The sequence below is a fragment of the Ailuropoda melanoleuca genome, chromosome 2, assembly GCF_002007445.2.
Source record: "Ailuropoda melanoleuca isolate Jingjing chromosome 2, ASM200744v2, whole genome shotgun sequence".
Taxonomy (NCBI): Eukaryota; Metazoa; Chordata; class Mammalia; order Carnivora; family Ursidae; genus Ailuropoda; species Ailuropoda melanoleuca.
The window spans coordinates 169,721,786-169,744,017 of NC_048219.1; the positions used below are offsets into that span (position 1 = coordinate 169,721,786).

The 22,232-nt window shown below is 47.7% G+C and overlaps 1 protein-coding gene across 4 annotated transcripts in view; it reads left to right on the forward strand.

Moving 5' to 3' along the window:
- The window catches only part of NRP2 (neuropilin 2), a 113,831-nt gene that overhangs the window by 20,959 nt on the left and 70,640 nt on the right, over positions 1-22,232 (forward strand). For all 4 annotated transcript variants that reach the window (XM_011226558.3, XM_034655035.1, XM_002920498.4 and 1 more), the window contains exons 3-5: positions 12,969-13,150; positions 18,978-19,208; positions 20,635-20,790. In XM_011226558.3, coding sequence (XP_011224860.1) covers positions 12,969-13,150; positions 18,978-19,208; positions 20,635-20,790 — 569 coding nt within the window. The remainder of the gene's footprint in view (positions 1-12,968; positions 13,151-18,977; positions 19,209-20,634; positions 20,791-22,232) is intronic.

Here is a 22,232-nt window from a genome sequence, read left to right on the forward strand (position 1 = left end):
CTGTGGGCTCAGCACTGAGATCCAGCCTAGGCTAGGGAGATCAGGGAAGGCTCCCTGGAAGAAGTGATGCCTGCACCAATCCCAGAGAAGTTAGCCAGACTGGGGCGGGGGGTGGGTGGGTATGTATCTCTGGTGGTCCAGGTGGAGAGCATCCCGTCAAGGACAAGAAGGGGAAACAATTTGATGCCTTAGGGAACCACAGTAATTGAAGGGCCATCCTTGTGACTTGCTGACTGACAAAACTTGTTTTTGGTAAAGAGGTTCCTGAGTAATGCTATTGAATTTTGTTTCCTGGCTGGGCAACTTCCACCATCTTAGAGAGGGGCTGTGGTCAGGAAGCAGGAAGGACAAAGACTTTAATGACTCTTTGCTGCTCCCACCCTCCCTGACCAGGGTCTCTATAATTTCATACCCCATGTCTTGGGACAACTCCCTCCCACCCCCGGTTTAATGCCTGAACCTGGGGTTTGGCCTGGAAAGATCCAGGTATCGCTGGATTAAGCTCCACCTGTCAGTTTACTCCTACACGGGACTCTGTCTGAACACATGTCTCTTTCCTAAGAATAGAGAACAGGAGGACACATTGCCCAAATGGAGGCGTGGCTTCAGCTGCTGTCCACCTGAGTCTTTGGAAATCGAAACAGTGTAAGTTCTCTGATTCAAGAGAGTGTCTTGCACTCAGGAGAGAGCCTCAGGTTGATTACTCATGACATTATTATAGATTTACTGCCTGCCCAACCACAGAAATATTCTGATTCCCCCAAGGAGCCAATGAGCAGCAATACTTTTCTGTATTGCAACAACCCTGCTAATGACAGAAACAGATCCCCCTGCAGGTACATGGTGCAATAAAATGGGACAGTCCTGCTGACTCCAGCTCCGCTGACAGCCGACCCCGGCTCACCAACCTTGACCATGGTCTCCACCCAACAAGTTCGCTTGCTGAAGAAGTGGGAAAAACACCACAGATTGCTCTCCTCCTCCTACCAAGGTTAAAGAGCAGTTGGGACAACGGTTATTTTTGGCAGTTTGTTTTTAAATACGCAATGTTGCAATCGCAGCTCTCCAAATGCAAGCCTTGCTGTGCGTGTCCTTCCTAACAATGCATTTTATCTCCTGATTGAGAAAATCACTTGAGGTTTTCTAATACACAATCCCCTTGTTCTGCCTCTCAGCCCTGGCACCTTCTCTGTACCCAGAGGTCCCAGAGGGCCAGCATCTTACCCCATGTAACCGTGTGTAATTCTCCCAGCTAATTACACTGGGTGAGAGTCTGTCTTCAGAAATTCGGTGGGAGCTCAGGGTATGGAGGGGATATAGAGGAGAAGGAAAGAGACCAAGTGAAGAAATTAGATTTTTCTTAAAAAGGGATTTATTTGTGTATTTTCCTATAGTCATGAGTCCTATAGAAAATGAGATGTCCTCTTTGTTTTATCCTTTTTCGTGGCAGGGGGATTGAAACCTTTGGATTAAGAGAAACTCAATAGATAATTTAATTCCATTTTTCTGCTTCTGCCTGGATAAATCACCCCCCCAAAAAATATATACATATTAGCTCCCCTTGTCTTTCCTTCTAGAAAAGAGCTTCCATAATCGACCTTCATTATAAAACCTAGGGCCTCACAACTCATCTCAGTGATTGCAGAGTAGATGGTTGTATTTAATTTACATAATCAGAATTTTTTTTCCCTGGAAGGAAATTCCCTGAAAAATGTTAGCTGGGTTAGAATGAAATTTTTAAGAAGAAGAAGAAAGAAAATCATGTGAACTGGGCTTACATTTGGGAAGCTATCAAAGGACTTCACATGATGAAAGAAATCCACGTGATTTTTTAATGTTTTTTTTCCCTACCTTTGTAACCACGCATCTTGGCAGTCTATATATATATACACGGGACTGGGTACTACTGTTATTCCCATTTAACAGATGGGTACACTGTGAGAGACATCTCACAGAGAGTAATGTAGGCCTGGGATTTGAAGCCTGCCAGCCCAAGCTGCCTTTATACACCTGTGTCCTTGTACCTAGAGCTGTCACCCATTGTCCCCATGCTTAGGTATTTGAGGCCTCTCTGATTTCCTTAGATATTCTTGACAAGTCTTTTCTTTTCCTCTTCCGTCTCTTACTCCTTTTCTTTGCCTCTTCCTGCCATGGGGTCACCTCCGGATGCCGGCAGGGCAGTCAAGGAGAGAGAGAGCTTTCTGTGGCGCTCTGTCGATGGTCTCCGTCTGGCTCCCTGTCACCCACCTCCTACTCCCCGGGTCCCCCCCAGCCCCCCTTGCCATCCTCTTCAAATTCCCTGCCATCCCCCCATCTCCTCCCTCTGCAGCTGGAATCCGAAGATGTGAGGGCTAGTAATAGAGTGTCAGCGGAAGTAATTGATTCCTCACACACAGAGAATTCTCAGGCCTTCAGTGTCAATGGAGCTGAACCAGAGTCTTGGAGGTGAGCGAGACATGTAAACAGTCCATGGCTGAGCTGTCAGGGCGAAGCTAGACACACCGGAAAGCGAGCAAGAGGGAGAACGGTGGAACGAATAATTGTTTTATTGGGAAGGAAAGGAGTAAATAATATTTCAGCCCAGGACTTGGCAGTTTGAAAGAGATGGTTGAGAGCAAGGTGCAGAAGGAATCCTGATGCAGGTTTTAATGGAAGAGTTTTTCTTTGTCTCAAGGTAGGAGGTTTCGTCCTCACCCTGCCCCCCCTTCTCCCATTATCATCATTATTATCATTAAAATAATTACCGTAACAATTACGGTTGATGAGACCTCAAGTTTATAGAGCACCTTTCATCTAAAAGTTCAAAGTGATTTATCTATGTGTCATCCCTTTGAGAGTGGTAGGAGGGTAAGAAAGTAATTTTTTTTTTTGGTCTTATCCGCTGGGAAACTGAGGTCCAAGCGGATACAGGATTCGGTCTAAGGCTCGGGGCTTAGAGCTTGGAGCTGGGTTAAGAGCTGGGGTACTGACGGCTTTCTTTTGGGGGTCTCTACTGCCCTCCTGCCCACCAGGGCCCTTATACTTGCTCACCCCTGGCACTAATGCTCCCTTCCCCGATGCAGGGGCCCCCCGCCGGCCCCTGCAGTTGGTAGCTGTGTGGCCAGGCAGCCAGCAGCTCCATGCACAAAACAAACCGTCCGCGATGCTGTGGGATATATAAAGGTCCTTCAAGGTCTGACTCATGCTGCTCCCATTTCTGCTAGGAGACTTCCTACAATCTGGTTCCCTTTCTTATAGAACCTGCTGTCCTTTCTAGACATATTTCTCCCTAGTCTTAGGGAACCTCCAGCCAAGAGAACCCAATATTCCTGAATGTTCGCTGCTTCCACCCACCTCCCCCCTCCCCCCCGCCCAGATGCTGGCCAGTTCTTGCAGAATACAGGGCCACTGTGATGGAGAGAGGCAAGTGCTCTAAATGCCTGGGTGGACCAGGCTGCCTCTGCTCCCAGCACAGCCACGGCGCCTTCACAACCCAGCCGTTGAGGAAAGCACTGTTCACCCAGCGGTGGTTTGAGAGGCGGAAGCTTGTTCCAGCTGACTGGCCACAGAGTGCTATATTCAGAATCTCCACCCTGGCGTGGCAGCAGCCTTCCTGCTTGGACATTAGTGCAGCCCCATCATTTCCACACCAAGGTGCTTTTTGCATGATCGTGACAAGTCTGCCCCTGGCGCCAGGAGAAGCTCTGAGCTCTGTAACCTGAGGCTTGCAGCGAATGAAATCCAAGGACAGGGCCCATCACACCAGCCATGTACTCCCGAATGGTCCCCTGCTTGGATTTCTGCATGGTACATTTTTCAGGCAAGCTTTGTATTTTCTAAGTTTTGTTATGGAGGCCGGATGCCAGCAAAGAGGGACAGAAACACGACTGGGAGCCTAAACCCCTAGAAAAACGTTTTTCCGATGCAGTGATTGATTCCCTGGTGCCCAGTACGCCTCATTCCCAGCAGGCTCCCATTTTTCGGACAGATGGGAAGGTTATGATTTGCTCTCACAATTAGACCCTCTGGGAGCCAGGGTTAGTGAGCGCCCGTTCCAGAGGGAACCGTTCGCCTGGCCAAGTGCAGGGCTGCTGCTGCCAGTACAGCCAGGCCCTGCGATGGTGTACTCTGATTGCCCCTTAGTGGATGCCAGTTGCTTTCTGCCCCTTCCATCCAGCCCTGGAAGGCACAGAGGCATGATGCCTGTTCCCATTTATGAGATGAGGCAAACCGAGGCATGCAAGGTTGATCGACTCAGGCCAGTGTAGGCCAGTCTGGACTTGCTGGGTGGGGTTCACCTTCACATCCAATTGCCAGCCTGCTGGCGAACAAACATGGTGGGCTACTCTGACCTATTCCGACTCTGGTATCATTACAAAATGCTAACAAGGGGCCCTTTGAGCTAACAGCAGAGAGTGAGGATTTTATAGGCGTGTACAGCAGACGGAAAAAAGACCCAACCGTTGTGCTGAAAACAGCCTGTCCAACAGCCTGAAACTTCACATTGGCACTGGTTGCCTACAAAATCCTTCCTTACATAAGCAAACACGTTCCATCCAGGCCGGCCTCCAGAGCGCTCGCTGGTCCAGGAGTGGAACAGATCTGTGGCCATACAGCCTCAGGAATGCGCCTTGCTGAGCAGCCAGGTCAGTGGGGGAAGTGGTGTTCAGCCAGGGGGCCAGGGGAGAGGTGCTGGAGGCTTTGTTGTATGCCCTTCATTCTCTGAAAGTTCATCCACAGTGAGACTTATCAGATGCCCTGTCTGGAGCGGCCCCCTTCCTCACGTCGCGAGGCGTTCTTGGCAGCCTGCTCCATCAGGAACAATGAGATCGCCGAGCCCTCTCCATCATTCCGGGGCTTCTGCGGAAAACAACCAGCAATTATAAATAGACGTTATTTGTATTTCCATTTTCTTGCCTTCAAGGTTTTTTGGAATAATTTCTTCGGTTTGTTTTGGGTTATTTTCTTTGCATACTTCCTTTGCTGGGCGGTCAGATTTCCTCCTTTCTGAGGCGCTGTGATGACCCTGGCTGTGCGGGGATTGCGGATAAGCTCCAAATATCAGAGACGGGTGGCAGGAAGAAATGAAGGAAGGAAAGGAAACTGCCAGCAGTTGCCATTAAAAGGGCAGCAGCACCAACCCAGATAGGCAAAGAGATGTTGAGTCCCTATTATTCAACAAATAATAACAGTAATAATAGTAGTAATGACTGATGTTTATTTATTGAGGACTTACTATGTGCCAGGCACTGTACTGAGCTGTTGACTTGCATGAACTCACCACAATGAAGGAGGTCGAGTCCCTGGTTGTTCAAGACCCACCAACCAGGGGCACCTGGGTGGCTCAGTTGGTTAGGTGTCTGCCTTCGGCTGGGTTCATGATCCCAGGGTCCTGGGATCGAGGCCCACATCGGGCTCCCTGCAGAGCAGGGAGCCTGCTTCTCCCTCTGCCTCTCTCTCTCTCTCATGAATAAATAAATAAATAAAATCTTAAAAAAAAAAAAAAGTCCCACCAACCAGTAGGCGAGGGGGGTGGGGGGGTTGGGGGGAAGGCAGGGGCTGTTCTGAATGAGGCATGGCAGGCTGGTTCTGGAGCCGGGGCTCAGAAACACGAGATTGAAAGAGAATCTCAAAAACTCACGTGACTGAAGCACTATTGAGGGATTTGTACAGGAGGGGGGTTTTTAGAAACCGCCATTCCTAGCATCTGAGGGGGGGGGCATCGAGACCATCTCTAACTTTATGACTTTTCATTCCTTCTTCGTGTGCTCGGTTCGTGTGTGTGTGTAACCTTTCTCTCCCCCACATCTGCCACCCTGCTTTGTAAAAACACGGGTCATAGTAAACATAGCCAGTGTCTCCCAGGGATGTTCGCAGGCATCCAGCACTCTCTCCTGGGCTCATATGTACTTCTGCAGTCCTTCCAACAATGCCACAGGTGGGGACCATGATTATTTCCATTTTATAGATGAAGAAACTGAGACTCAGAGAGGTTCAATGCCTTGCCTGCACTCATGCCACTGACGAGTGCTAGACACGGCTGTTCTGCCTACAAAGCCCGTGCACCACACTTCTCGGACTACACACGTGCCTAGCCACAGATATGTTTCTGTATCACGGTAATTTAAGATTTTTTTTTTGGTCACAGCCCTCGGAAAATGTGCGTACACACAAACGCACAAAATTTCTGCATTTGACCATAGGGGTTCCCTCACCTACTGAAACTCATCTGTGGACCCTACTAGAAATCCACGGGTTTAGGAATATGTGCTCTAGATGATACTTTAAGAGCTTATAGATACACAGGATACTGTTTTCTCACTCGATGGACCATATGTTCACATATGGGTATATGTGTGCTTATAAAAATACTTCACTTGCAAAAATTAATATGTTATCCCATCTGAACACTTAAAAGCTAGATTATAACTGGGTGAATCTTGAAACCATGAATTCCATATCTGCTCACTACTTCTATTGGTGATTTGTCTATTAATTTTGGCAAGTTCTATAGGCTTTGTTTAAACAAAGCAGCTACATAAAAAGAGCAAGATTCTGCAAAGTCTCTATTGGAAACCGAGCGGTTTCCTTATACCCCATACCTTCTAACGCTAGTGTACCGTGGCAATCTGATATTCTCACGGGACGGAGGTGAGGCCTGTATGCCCAGGAGTGAGACCACCTGGGTCTCAAGCCCACCCTCAACCTGCCCTTCTCACGGGACTTTGGGCAGGTCACTTAGGCTCTTTGAACCCAGTTTCTGCGTCCTTAAATGGGTGGGAACCGTAACGGAGCGTGGCGTGTATTCAATGACGATTGAATGAAGTAATATCTAAACGGGGGTCTAGCCCATAATAAACGCTCAGTAAATGATTGATATTTCTTTCCACTGGTATTCCCATTGATGTTCCAGCTTCTTCTTTGATGGGTGGCCCCAATGAAGGGAGAAACTCAAGGAAATGAAATTTGCTTCTTAAAAAATCTGACCTGACTGTGAACTGATTTCTCCATAACGGCTGGATTTCACTATTGAGCCAGAGACCAGGTGACCTGGTTGTGGGCCCGACTGGACCAGAGACTTGGGCCTCGTGCAGACCTGCCCACAGCCTCTTTGTGTCTCGGGCAGCGTTTTCACTGAGAACTTGTACGTGACAGTGTTGTGTTTTCCTCCTCTTTTCCCTGCAGGTTTTAATGTAAGGATTAATAAGACAGTGTTTGTAGATGTCTTTGAGCTTCCCAGAAGAAAGGCACTCCAGGAGGTGGTAAATTCTCTGGCCTCCATAATCTACTCATGAAATATGGAACTTTGAAAGTGTGAGAAAAATCTCAAATCACTTTGACAGCATTTTAATTATAGTTGATTTGTTTGCCGCTAATAGTGAAAATGCTGTCAGCATGATTTGAGATGTTTCTTCCACTCAAAATGTTATATTTCGTGTTTTCGAGTCATGAGGCAACATTTCAGTTTCCAGATAAAACCAGAATAGCTCAGTGAATGTGTTGGAGCACAAAGGCAAAGAGTATAAAATGGACCAAATGTATCCCACCCCTCAGGAAACGTCGTCACAGAGTGAATTCTTCCTGAACTCACCAACTGTAAGCCCCTCATTCATTTACTCACACCACAGAAAGCTCGTGAGCCCTGCTCTATGCCAGGCACCATGCAAGCAGTAGAAATTGAGCAGTAAAAAGGCAAGGTCCTTGCCCTTGTGGTGCTTACTATGTAGTGAGGACACAGATTCCAAACAAATAAATATGTTGACAAGATCTTTGCAGATCCTAATAGCTATAAAGGCCTTAAGAGGATGGTGAGGCAGAGAATAAAGGCATGCTGTCTGAAATAGGGTGGTCAGGACAGACCCCTCTGAGGAGGTGACATTTGCACTTGGAAGAAGAAGACAGTACCAGCCACAGAGGAAGGTAACAGAGTAACAGGCAGGGGCAAAGGCCCAGAGGCTGGAAAGAGCTTGCCATGTGCAAAGTGTGAGGTCTTAAAAATTTATGATACAAGTAGCATAAAAGGAGACATTGACCAGTTGGCAAAGGTTATAGCTTCAGGACTTGGGCAGGCAGAGGTGCAGGGATGTATAGACGTAGGTATCATTGAACGGACACAACACTCTTTCCCAGAGCACCCAAGTACTCCACCTATGACAGAGAAATCTCCTCACAAGCGGGTCTAAGTGGCAGTCCTCCGGGCGGACTCTGGCAGACTGGACGTTATCTGGCCATTTGAGAAGGGCCCGGGCGTTGTGGATCTTCTAGCATAGGCTCGGTGGGCTAACCCAGCCTTCGGGGGCCTGCTGGGAAGTGTCAAGCGTGAATAAGAGTTATGGAAACTAGAAAGCCTCTTTTCATGTTTGCCTAGTGATGAGAGGAAGAGATGAGACTGTTGCTTTTTCATACCTCTCCTGTGGACTCTGAAAATTAATTTCCACCGTCAAGATTCCCACGCCCCAAATGTGGGTTTGGGGAGAGAAATTAAGACTTTAAAGTGGAGGAAGAACATACAGAAAACGTTCTCTAGACAAATGCTCGACATGCTGATGTCAGAATCTGTGAGGAGAAAAGTAAAAAGGCACCCGGGGGGGGCGCCTGGGTGGCACAGCGGTTAAGCGCCTGCCTTCGGCTCAGGGCGTGATCCCGGCGTTCTGGGATCGAGTCCCACATCAGGCTCCTCCGCTATGAGCCTGCTTCTTCCTCTCCCACTCCCCCTGCTTGTGTTCCCTCTCTCGCTGGCTGTCTCTATCTCTGTCAAATAAATAAATAAAGTCTTTAAAAAAAAAAAAAAGGCACCCGGGAGCCATTTTGGAGAGAAAGGAAAAAGGTAGGAGTGGAAATGGCTACTTCAGCTTAGGAAAGTAAATAGATGAATAAAATAATAAAAGGTAGTGTTAAAGCTTTGGAAGGAATTTTTTCATTTGAGGGAGATTATGAATAATGAAATGCAAACACAGTAGTTAATATGTCCGTTAGCTGGTTTATGTTTTCTTCTGGAAAATGAATAATGTGTTCTAAGAGGAACGGCCTTTCAGGTTATCTTTCTTGACTGTCGTTGGGGTGGGGGGGAGGGGGAGTTAGCCACCAAATTGTAACTCGGGGTCCCTTTCCCCTCAAGCAAACCTGCTAGGAAAATCCAGTTTTTCTTAGAAGTTTAAGTAAGGGCTGGTTATTTGCTTCACAAAAGGATTCACTACAGGGATCCTTTAAATAATAAGCCTTAAAGAAAATTTATAATACGATTGATGTATATGAACCTTTTTCAAAAATACATCCCTTCACTGTATGTGTGTGTAAATATGTAAGGATGTATTTGTAGCTGCCAGCATTACAAAAAAAGGATTTGAGGTGGTATATCCACTGAGTAAATTGAGGCAAGCCTACAGCGATGGCATTTGCTAGGGGGCTTCACCGCCCCTTGTGTTAGTCCCCTAAGTTACTCCATGCGTGATTAGGCAACCCGGCAGAACCCTCCCCTCCTGAGGGTCCAGCCAGTGCGATGTCCGGGCCTCTCTTGGTCCTTTTGGGAGAAATTGGCAACACAAAGACTGGAGATCTCTGCTTATCTTTTTAAAAAAAATATCTTTAAGTATTTCCTGGGTGTGGGCCACGCCCCTGGCACTGTGCTAGGTGACCCAGCACTATGACTTATTTAGTCCTCAATACACTTCTGTGAGACGGATGGTGATGATGATGATGATGGTATTTACATTTTCATCTGCTACGTTATGAGAGCTGGGTTCTTTTCCTTGCTCTCCTACTTGGAAAAGAATTCTTTTTTATCTTATTTTTTCTTTTATTCTATTGTGTATTGTTTTGTTATTGAAGTACGGTTGAGACACAGTGTTCTATTATTTTCAGGTATGGGACATAGTGATTTGACAATCCGATACATTCTGCCATGCTTACCACGATGGTGGTTACCATCTGTCACCGTGAAACAAAAATTTTAATGGAAGCAGCTTTATTTTATATATTTCTGGCTTATTAAGAAATGCAAGCTCATTGTAAGCGATTCAGATAATAGAAAAGAACAAAGAAGGAAGTAGAAATTACCAATTTCTGGGGCGCCTAGGTGGCACAGCGGTTGAGCGTCTGCCTTCGGCTCAGGGTGTGATCCCAGCGTTATGGGATCAAACCCCACATCAGGCTCCTCCGCTGTGAGCCTGCTTCTTCCTCTCCCACTCCCCCTGCTTGTGTTCCCTGTCTCACTGGCTGTCTCTGTCGAATAAATAAATCTTTAAAAAAAAAAAGAAATTACCAATTTCTACCACCCATATATCTCACTACTGTTAATATTTTAGTTTATGTAGTCTTTCAGATTTTTTTGTTTGTATATGCAAGAATGTGCATATATATATATATATGTGGGTATTTTAACACATTCCTTTTTAAAAATCTGTTTTTTAAACTAACAATATAGCATGGCTATTTTCCCATAAAAACAAAATATCCAGACCTACAGGGCCATCAATCTACTATAGCAGTGGTATATTACACTTTATAAATATACCAAAATTGATTTACCCACCCTCTGTTGTTGGACATTTTGATACGATGCTGTTTATAAACAAAGCATCTTTTCACTTTTCTTATGCTTTTTTTTTTTAAATATCTACATTCACAAAGATGCCTATACATCTTTGCACAATTGTCTGATTATTTTCTTAGGAAAAATTCCTAGCAGTGGAATTGCTGGTTTAAAGGGTTTGTCACGTTTCTGCCAAAATGCACTCCAAAAGGTTTTAACAGATGTTCATTCCACTTAGACTGCACCTCTACTCACTCACTCTGTCTCTTCACCTCAGAAATGGGTGTGAGGATACAACAAATTACAGCTAACGTTTATTTATTAAACACTAACGACCAGGCTGAGTACTGACACTTTATACAGATCATGTTGGTCATTTAAATCTCACAACAACCCTAGGAGAAAGGTTCTAATATCCCTATTTTGCTGTCATTTTCCCCATTGCTAAGGCTCAGAAAGGTTAAGTAACTTGCCTGAGGTCACCCAGCTAATAAGGCTGAACTGGGATCCAAACCCAGTTCTGTCTGCTTCCGGGTTTGGCTGGGGCCTGGCAGGGAGCTGGGGTTGGGGGGTGGATGGGACTCTTCCATGCAGGTTCATACAGTCACTACTCCAGGTGAACTGGGTAATATCTGCCTACCGAACACAGCTGTTTTCTCAACAGTTGTGCACCCTGATGGGCCATCGCCGTTACTCAGCTGAGAGTGACAGACGGCCCAACCGTGCTTACCTCAGTGTGGAAACACTAAGGAGGGATTTTCCAGAAGGTTTGGGGAATTTCCTTTGAGAACAAACTGTCTTTCCACTTTTGTTTTGAAAGTGAGGAAGCACATTTTCCTAGTCAGCATCATCTCCCAAACTGAAATCACAGATTCCCCCACCCCCACTGCCTTTCTCAATCTGTGGCTCTCTCTCCAGAGCTCCTGGGAGGACACCCTGCCATCTTGTCTTCTCCAGACTAACCAGCTTCTATGATTCTTTAGACCATAGGATTCCAGCCCTCTGGGGTCTAAGATTGAACTAATCCTGGCCCATTCCTTATACTTCCTTCACAGTCCTATTTATTCCTAAGTGGCTGTGCAATCTGAAACATGGCTCCTGGGGGCTGCAGTGAGGCCTCGGGCCACTGCGGCTCACATAAGGTGCTTGCCAGCAGCCAGCTCCCACAGACCCTGTGTGTGTGTGTGGCAGGAGCCTGCAGGCACATCCCAGGGAGGGGAGCTTTTCCTCTCTCTTTACCCAAAAGCAATAAATTTCTTACATGTTGTTTTAACAGGTTGCTACAAAATAAACAGGGAGGGAGAAGGAAATGGATGGCTGTCGGTAAATAGTGGTACAGTGCCCAGCAGTTTGCAGGGGAGCTAGGGGGAAGGACCTTCCCACCTCAGCCGCTGAGATGGCGGTTCTCCCTGGGAGCCCAGGGAGGGAGCACAGGGCCGGCTGGGTGAGTCGGCCAGAGCACACAGCTAGGCGGCCAACGTGTGCCTGTACAGGTAAAACGGCGTCCCGCGCTGCGTATGCCAGCCGGCGAACCGCGCCAAGATGTCTGCCTTGGACGAGTCTTCCCCAACCCTGGGCCAGGTTGCTTGCGTTTGAGATGAGCTCAGGCCTCAGCGCCGGGATGGCAGCCTGCTCTGCTTCTTGCTGAGCCTAATAGTTACGTGCGCATAGACGCTGGGTCCCCGGGGATTCACCCCTGCCTTTGGAGAAAGGTTTTTATTGCCTTATCTAATATGATGCTGATTCCTTTTAAAAACGTGTTGTTGACTAGACACTGCAGAGGTGAACTTGGCAGAGTCCTGTCAAGGAGGGCGGGGGCCCATGCACGGGAGTCTTTGTCACTCGCGATTAAGGATAAAGGAAGAGGGGTGACCCAGGAGGAAACTGAAACATGGGGGAGAGGGCAGGAAAGTAGGCAGATCTCTCAGGAGCGTCCCCAGTGTGCCTGACTCGGTGCCGAGCACCTTCCTTGTATCTTTCATTTCATCTCCAACCCAGCCCTCTGAACTGGATATTTTTATCTTCATCTTACAGATGAAGAAATTGATCTCAGAGGGGTTAAGTAACTTGCAGTGATGCAGAGCTAAGAAGAAAAGATTAAGATTCAGAGAGATCATGATGGAAATAAAGATGGCGCTATGGAAGGAAGGAAAAATGCTTGTTTGCAGATGTTTGGTAGAAGGATGCTACTGCTCTTAATGTGGGCAAGAGATAAGGCCTTAAAATCTTGTCATCCACTGAGGCGCGTTTCTCTCCGTGGCTGCAATAAGGCAATGCAGCTTCCTATATCTAGGTCGCCCAGTCTACCCAGGCAAACGTAAGTGTTCTTCGTATATCAATCTGAAACACCTGAACGTCTAGAAAGGGCGAGCACAGGAGCTGGAGTGAGATAATGGTCCCTTTCCTCGCCTGAGAGTGATCTTTGCTCATTATGCCCCTTTGTACCATCCTCACGTAGGTATGACTTCATCGAGATTCGGGATGGGGACAGTGAATCCGCAGACCTCCTGGGAAAGCACTGTGGGAACATCGCCCCACCCACCATCATCTCCTCGGGCTCCGTGCTCTACATCAAGTTCACCTCTGACTACGCCCGGCAGGGGGCAGGCTTCTCCCTGCGCTATGAGATCTTCAAGACAGGTCAGTGCGGTCATGGGTGGAGAGTGGGGTGCTGGGCATCCCCAAGACGCAACGCGGCCATCGGTGTCTGGCTGTGGGGCTTGTCCAAGGGAACTGTGTGATAGTTATATGCGTGTAGATGGAGCCCAATGAGACAGACGGGAAGGGTTACAGACATTGTTGGAGTTGGAAGAGAGGCTCAGGGTGACCTTGGGCAGAGCCTGAGATGAAAAAGCTGGTTTAACTTATGATCCAACTTGAGACTGCGTGTTGCAGGGTTAGTGCTGGGTGCTGCCCGCCAGGCGGACAAGCATCGTTTGTGGCACCGAAAGAAGAAAGAGCGCCAATTAAATAGAGAAATGCTTTTGAAAAGAATTCGATTTTTGTGTGTTTTTAAAGATCACAATAATCTTCATGGGAAAAAAGCAAAACTTCGTTGAACTTCCTCCTAATTACTTCATGGTTTAATGTTGCCTTTATCAGGAATTTCATGGGCAGAAGGACATAATCTTTTCAGTGTTCAGAGTCTCTAAAGATCCGACCAGTGGGGTCATACAGTAGCTTTTAAATTCACATGTGGCTTGTAGAAATTCCCCTTGCTAATCCATTTTACTCTTCCACCTGTTGAACCCCTACTTCTAAATGCCAGGATAACCACCTCCTGAAAGGCAATCAAAAAGATAGTAGAAAAAGAGAGAACGTTGCACTTCTTTTAAAGTGATGGCCTGCTTTCTATTAGGCCCCCCTTCGATTACTTTAGGCTCTGAGAACATGGGTCCATCCTTATTTCCATAACTGGATTAAGCCAACTTTTATTCACAAGTCGCTGGTTCAGTATCTACACTGAGGCGCTCCAAGCAGCACGCCCTTCCCTCCAGTGTGAGAGTTCATTATCTTGAGGCTAAGTGAGGTGCACCCTCCAGTTCTCCCGTCACCCCCAGCCTGCTCCCCTACCTCACAGGCTCCCGCCCCATCTACCAGTGTGGCCCCTCTGAGCCTGTGTTTTACAACTTGTGGACGGAGTCTGGTGCAAGGGGAGGCTGTCCGCCTTGTCATCAAGAGGCCCAAGTCCGGCGCCTGTTGAGTTCAGTGTAAGGGGACCTATTCATATCTATTTTCTTTTCACTAAACAGTTCTTGAAAGGAAGTGGTAGCTACTGAAAGCACTTTTTATATCCACTCTGTCTAAATATTTGTCAGATTTGTCTGCCTGAGAGCAAGAACGTAGAATCCAGTGAAGGGGCGGGCTAAGGGAATTGTGTCAAGCCATCATCGAGCCAGAGTGGGAGCACAGACTGTCCTGGGGCACAAGTCCCACGAAGGTCTGTCTGTCATGGGTCATCATGCTCCCAACCACAAGAGGTCACGGGGACTGACAGTCTGTGCGTCCAGTGTCCCAGGGGCTGGTGTGAGGCTCCTGAATGCCTCGATCCCTGTTCCCTAGAGTCCTGTGCAAGATTCCCATCAGTCAGTGCCACCAGCGCAGCTGGAACGTTCATCATACCCTCTTCTGCTGGGGAGCAGAGGGAGACAGAAGATAGAAAGGAATAAAACAGGATGCTTGCCCTCTTCCAGTGGGTGAGCAGGTGTGTGAACCCTCACACGGAACAGATGCGCAGTGGGTGTCGTTGGATGAACGCAGGTACACAGCTACATAAATTGAGAGGAAGACTGTAATATGAGGCAGTAGAAGTCAGTACTGAGTAAGAAGACTACGATTAACGGGCTCCGGTTATAAAAACGAGGGCTCCGTGAAGTCAGTTCGATGGCCAGGTCGCCAGTGCTAACACTGCCACTCAGCTGTGCTGACAGGGAAAGGAAAGCAGCTCCAAGCAAGGTCTTCCAGGGGAGCTGGCCCAGGGAAGCCACAGCAAGGGTGAGCAGGGTCACTGAAGCTCATCTCTGTTTCATGCTTCCTGACTTAGTATTGCCCAAAGGATGGTGTGATATTCTCCAGAAAGCCACAGAAGGAGTAGAATGCTGACTCTATCCATGACGCGCATTCGAAGGGATGAGGTTAAAAATTAAGACACACAAGAGGGTAGCAGAACAGAGTGCTGCTGTGTTGAGGATTGCTAGTCTGGATGCCTAGACACAAGAGTGGCAGCCGTGGCAGGTGGCTTGGGCGTGGAGCAATGGGGCAGCCTACTTCAAGGACTAGGAAAGAAGGAGGAGAGAGATTCCTGCAGTGGGAAATAGCCCCACCAGCATCAGCCAAATTTCTGGGGGAACATAAGAGAGAAAATGAGAACCCAGTGGCCTTTTTGGGGGCCACTGTTCCTTGCCATCATGCCTGTCTTAGAGAGCAAGTCTCGGCATGAAAGTCAACCCTGTATACAACACATTCGTGTGCAGGCTACAGAATTCAAAGCTGAGAAATCTAGGAGGATAAGCGTTCCCCCAGGTGCCATGCTCTCCCTGCACCCACATTTCCACTGTTGGAGTTCTGAAAGAAAATACACAAAGTTTACGTCATCCACAGAACATGAAAGAAATGCGTGAACATGCTGAAGAAATCCAAACAAACACAGCTATGTTTGCTAGTCAGATTCATAAAGAGAAAGAAGGGGGGACTGTAAACACAGATACACAAAATAACCGCACCAAGGACCGTGGAAGCCTGCGAGCGGCACATTGGTCTGGCGAGGCTCAGCTGCAGATTCTACTGACAGACGCAAATCCCCAGCTTGGGTACAGACGGGGGGCATGTGGCTGGAGTGGGAGGTTCCTGTCTGCCCTGAATGAAGTGGTTTATAAAAGAGTCGATACAATACCAGACTGTCCAAATATAAAAGAGCAAACCAAAACAGCTCGCGGACTTAAAGGATCTCAGATTGCCCAATCATGAGCAGAACGGAGAAAGGAATTTTAAAATAACTTTAAAAGTAACATTGGACACTGAATCACTGGAAAACGTGGTTTTTTTGTTTGTTCGTTTTCTGATACTCTTTGACCAAAGTTCAAGATCAAGTTTTCTTTCCTGGTATCCAGTGACATTGCAGAAACTGAAAGCCCTGGGGTCATCCACAGATAGAGAAACCTTAGAGAGTGCCCCCTACTCCTACTCCCTGACCTGGATTCACCTTCTGAGGTCAGGACAAGCTCCGTTGGGATAAATCCACCATGTTTTAAATAGCTTTATTTAAGCTATTTAAATGGCAGATTCTTCTTTCCCTTACAGAGTTATTGTAACATTGACAGTGGAAAAACACGGAGTGGGCATTTTTCACACCAGAGTCCTTTGGTACGAAATCATTCACTGCAGCCAAAATCCCCCAGCTTGTGAGGACAGTCTTAGCATTGAGTGAACGGGAGTATTTGTTGACTGAGCTATTTTTTTTTTAACCTTTGATTCTTTTAGCGCATGGCACAAAAGGATCTCAGATGAGCTAGATGTCTACAGGACGCCACTTTTGTCCCAAGATGTTCCCCTCTTCTGAGATCTCCTCTCCACAGTTAACGTTCAGTTTCCTGCTTTCTGACACTCTGCCCACAGTCCAGACTCTGAGTGACACCATGACAGATGCAGGCAGCAGTGTAATGGACAAGTGTGATTGTTCTGCATAGAAAAGATAAAACTGTTTTTGTTCCTGGTTTAAAATAAGCCAAAGGATATACCCATGTATAGCCATGTGGCAGAGAGAGAGAGACACACACACGCTCTTTTCGGTGGTTTTGTTTGTTTGTTTGTTTTGCCTTAAGAATATCATATTGAAAAATTCTGACCACTCAAATGCAGGACCTCAGAACCCTGGAAACTGTGGGTACTTTAGACTCTCACAGGCTCTGGGCTCTCCCGGGCTTCCTAGGTGTCCATTGTGGAAGACTTTGTCCCCCGTGGATGGGGGGAACCAAAGAAAGATTCCACCAAAAATTCCCCACTCCGGGGGGGATGGGGAATCCCCTGGCCTTGAAAGGGAATGACGAGAGAGCAAAACCGAGGAGCGGATGTCAGGATGCCTTTTCTAGCTCTGAAAGCAAGTGGCGGAGAGAGAGTTAATTTCCTCTGGCTAAGTGACCCACATGGAGAAGGCTGTACAATGGCAATAAACACTAACCTTTTCAAGATTCTTCTCAGCCCCCCGAAGACCTGCCAGCTGGCTTGGCTTGGCCAAACCGCCTCATCCCGCACCATTGAGGAGGCCCTCCGGAGTGTGGGGCCTGACAGTAAACAAAGCTGGGGGCTCGGTGGTAAACAAACTGGGGAAAGGCCGTCCCGCTCAGCCCTCTGGACCTGGCTGCCCACTGCCGGAGTGCAGAGCCTCCGAGACGCAGAGGTGGCACTTAGCGAGGGTTTAGAGTCCTGAAAGGGTTAGCTCTCACCCCAGCTGATGCAGGGTCCCCACGCTGCCAGGGCAGAGTGCTGGTTGCAAGGACAGAGGTGACGGATGGGCAGGTAGGGATGTTGGGGTTTCCCGTCCGATGCTTAAAGGAAGTTGCATTCCCCCTTCTTGCACTTCCTTGCGTGGCACCTTTTCCAAGTCAGACCTGTGCGCTTCCCAGAGAGCCTGATCAGTAAAGAGCATCGCGGAGGGGCCTGCTGCCCGAGCCGCCAATGAAGACATCGCTGTGGGCTAAGATCGGTGTATTGACATCACACAGTTCTATTTCAGCGGGATCCCCAGAGGACACTTCTTGCCAGTAAACACCTGGTTCATCGAGTATTTCTGTATTTTTTCTTCATGCTTAGAGTGCCTATTATCCTCCTCATAAATCCTGCTACCTTTCTTAATTTTACGATCAGAACATAGTGCAATCAATTGTGACTGTCCAGTCTTCACAGCCACGGCATTGACTGGCATTGCCTCTGGCCCCGGGTTGCTCCGTGGGCCCGTGGCCTGGGCTGCAGTGTCCCGGGACTGGCCCGAGGCCCGTGCGGGCAACTGGTGGCTGGGTGAAAACCCTTGAGGGCCCTTTTAATGGGACTCCACCTGGAGGCATCAGCAGATCTGGTGGTATAATCCTCTTAGAGCTCCCACTGCCGTCCAGGCCTGCACCGGGATGCGAATGTGTGCCGCATTTAATAGGAACGCCTCCCTGAGTCCCAAGAAAGCAGACGCAAGAGCTTCGGAGAGAAACAAGGCCATCCCCAGCACAACGGGACCAGAAGCCTTCCAAATGTCAATACACTGCTGCATTTTTCCAAACTTGCTGCTGGAGCAGCCTTTAACATCCCCAACGCCCTGCTGTGATCCACCAGCTACAAAAGTCGATTGTTAATTGTGTGGCCACTACAGAGCAGCTCGTTTTAATATAGTCATGACATGAATGAGACCCAAGCTCCCCTTTGCCCCTCCCCTGAGGCACCTTGGATCTTGGAGGGAGAAGGGGGCACTTAGTTGGCTCTGGTACAATAGGGGCTAGTGTTGAGGTCAGCAATAAATAAGGGGTAACATTGTTTTCCCTGCTGGCAATCAGCAAGCCTTCCTTAAGGATTGAAATAACTTACATTTCTGGAGCGAGCAGCTGAGTAATTGAGAAAGAAGACTCTGTTCCTCTTTTCAAGAGACTCTCCCTCTTTCTCTCTTTCTCTCCCTCTCTCTGTATCTCACACATACAGTCCTTCCTGACCCCCCTTGACTCCCCAGCTCCTCGACTGCTGCTCTTACTCTATTATGTGGAGCAAGCCAGGTCTCCTCCCCTAATTTCTCTCCTAAAGAGAGTCTGGCTTAAAGGCTTGAGACGTGGGTGTGAAGAGTATGTTTCTTCAAGGGCCACTCCAGTGGAAACAAAAACCTTATGAGTAGGGGGATTGGGGCTCAAACATTTAACTAACCCATGTGACAGACTCAGCAAAGAAAGACATCTTCTTCTCTTTCCTGAATGCTACAGTTCTCTTTTACGTACAGGCTCCGAAGACTGTTCCAAAAACTTCACGAGCCCCAACGGGACCATTGAGTCCCCTGGATTCCCCGAGAAGTACCCACACAACTTGGACTGTACCTTCACCATCCTGGCCAAACCCAAGATGGAGATCATCCTGCAGTTCCTGACCTTTGACCTGGAGCACGACCCTTTGCAGGTGGGAGAAGGAGACTGCAAATATGATTGGCTGGACATCTGGGACGGCATTCCGCATGGTGAGTGATGTCGTGGCCACGAGGCGCTCCTCAGTAGCTTGGTCTTTGCCTGTGAATTGCTTCGGTAACAATAAAAAGAAAGAACGAAGGCTTCAAAGCTCCTTAGGGTTTGTGTATGACCCATGATGACTTTCTTTCTTATTCTTCACCAAGGATGTTTTCAGAGAAATTGCAGAAAGGCAGTTTCCTTTCTTGGAAATATTTCTTTGGAGAAAGATAGGAGGAGACTGAGTCTCGGAAGAGGATGAGAAAGCCTATGGGTAATTTTCTTTCCTGCCCCAGGCTGTCAGGATTTCCGTAGAAGGTGACTCCGTGACCACCCTCTCTGCCCAGATAGGGTGCTAGAGCCAGACTGACTAGCTCTGGATCCTGGCTCTGCTATACGGCAGCTCTGCAACCCTGGGCAGGTCACTTAAGCCCTCTGTCCATATAAATAAGCTGCTTTCATCATCATTATTATCACTATGATTTTACTATAATTAAAACAGCCATAGATGTCAAAAAGGTGTATCACCCAAGGCCCAGAGGCACCAGTACTTCTCAGGTGGAGACCAGAGTAGGTCTTTATGGTCAGTACTGGTGAGAAAACCAGTCGTTCACTTTGGACTGAGCCTCAGTGTTTTGTACTGTGAGGGAGGCTTGATGACTAAGCAGTTTCATTTCCTGAGAACAGCATAAGACTAAGTCAGAACACTTGGGTCTGAGCCCCCGCTCTGTTATTTCCTAGCTGTATGAACATGGAGAAGACATGTGATCTCCCCAAACCTCAGTTTATTCTTCTGTAAGACAGGCATGATAATGATAGCTTTCCGGCCTGTCCCCAGAACAGAGCGAGAGAAGAGAATGAGGCCAGGTCAGGGAAAATATAGTTGCCCCTTGAACAGGGAGAAAAGTACAGTTGTCTTTTAAACAATGAAGGGATTAAGAGGGCCAGTCGCCCATGTAGTCGAAAATCCACAAATGACTTCTCACTCCCCAGAACTTAACTGCTAATAGCCTATTGTTGACTGGAAGCCTGACCAATAGCATAAATAGTCCATTAACACATATTCTGTATGTTATATGTATTGTATATTGTATTCTTACAATAAAATAACCTAGAGAAGAGAAAATGGTATTAAGAAAATCATGAGGAAGAGAAAATACATTTACAGTACTGTATTTGTCAAAACAAACTACAAAACCCATGTATAAGTAGGTCCACACACTTCAACCCCGTGTTTTTCAAGGGTCAACTGTACTTTTTAATGTACAGGGAAAATATTAGACATCGTTCTTAAAACCTATCTTTGGTCGTTCTTTTATGCCAAGGCATACCCAAAGGGAGCTCCGTGGAGCGACTTGCGATTGTGGCAGGGGTGAATGTATTGAAAGTGGCATTTGACATTTCCATTTCTACTGTCCTGTCTTTATCTTGCCTGTCCAGTTGGCCCTCTGATTGGCAAGTACTGTGGGACCAAAACACCCTCTGAACTCCGCTCATCAACGGGAATCCTCTCCCTGACCTTTCACACAGACATGGCGGTGGCCAAGGATGGCTTCTCTGCACGCTACTACCTGGTCCACCAAGAGCCGCCAGAGAGTGAGTTGGCCAGTTGGGAACCTCTGTCCTGTCCTTCCATCAGGGCTGTGAGTATGCATGGTGAAGAGAGGCTAGCCTCTGGGAGAGCAGAGGAAAATTCTCCAGCATTTGTAGTAGCCTCAGAATTCAGGGAATGGGGGCTATATCCCCCTGCCAGGCAGAGATTAATAAGAGTCAAACAAATGTCAGCCGGGTACTCAGTTCTTTAGAAAGTAAGTATGTGCACCAAGAATGAGTTACTGCCAGGGTAAGTCACAGGACCACCTCCCACTTCAGTTTTCTCCTCTGTGAATGAAAGGGAGGTGAGTTAGGGTATCTACGTAGAGTCCCCGCCCTGGGCTAACATTTTTTGATTCTTCTCTCCCTCTCTAAGCCTCAGTGGCCATTGTCAGAAAACTGAGCAGTTTTTAAACCTCCTTCATGTATATATTTTACATTAAACATCTCTGGCCCTGGGTAGAGCTTCTCTCACTAGACCGGTACATGCTTGGACTTTCACTTCATGCTTCAGTAGACACAGTTTCCAAGCTTCTACCAGGTGCCAGGTACCGTGCAAAGCCTAAAGTGCAGCTCCGACCCCGCCGTCCTGGAAATGCCCATCTAGACCATGAGTCTCCGGCCTCCATCCGCATCTCCTCTGAACCACGTCTTCAGATCAGCTCCTCTAGGACACGTGCTTCAGATGTGCTGCCATTTCCACTTAGAAACCCACATGATAACTTTAAGTCCTAAAGAAATACTTTAAGGGGGATTGGAGCTGGAGAAATCCTGCCATGGTTGTAGACAGCTTACCACGTGCATACCTGCAGACATGGCCGCCCGGCCTACGGGAAAGGGGATGGGTTTTGTTCTGGGTTTTGCTTTTGTTCTTCCTCAAAGAACTCATGACAATTGAGTGACAGGAAAACAGTATTGCCCATTGCACCAGGTGCTGCAAATGGCCAGCGCAGTCCCAGAGCTCAAGAATGGATTTAATACCTGAAAAAATTGCTGGGCTCTATCAGACACACGCATACACAGATACTGACCGGTGTCTTGCGGTATCCATGGGAAGGACGGCAATTGAACTAATGGGTGCATAGCTAGAGTCGGTGACTTCCAGGTCCATGTGCCCAGGCAGGTGGCACAGGGGAAGACAGTGACATGCACGTGCTCATGGAGAGATGTCCCCGAGACGGATATTCACTGCTTGGTAATGTCGGTCTTCTGTGCCAGAACTCGAAGCAGTTCGGTGAAAGAGAAGCAGAAGTGCCTCCTGGGTGTTTCGGAACAAAGCAGGCTTCCCACGATGTATCAGCCCACCCAGACTGCTGCGAGTCTATCACACGCTTACCTGCATGTCAGTAACGGGGCGTCTGGCGACAGTGAATATCCGTAGCCCGCAGCACCGACGGTTCTTCTGCTTTAGATTGTATTTTTAATTTGTATGATGATTCTTATTT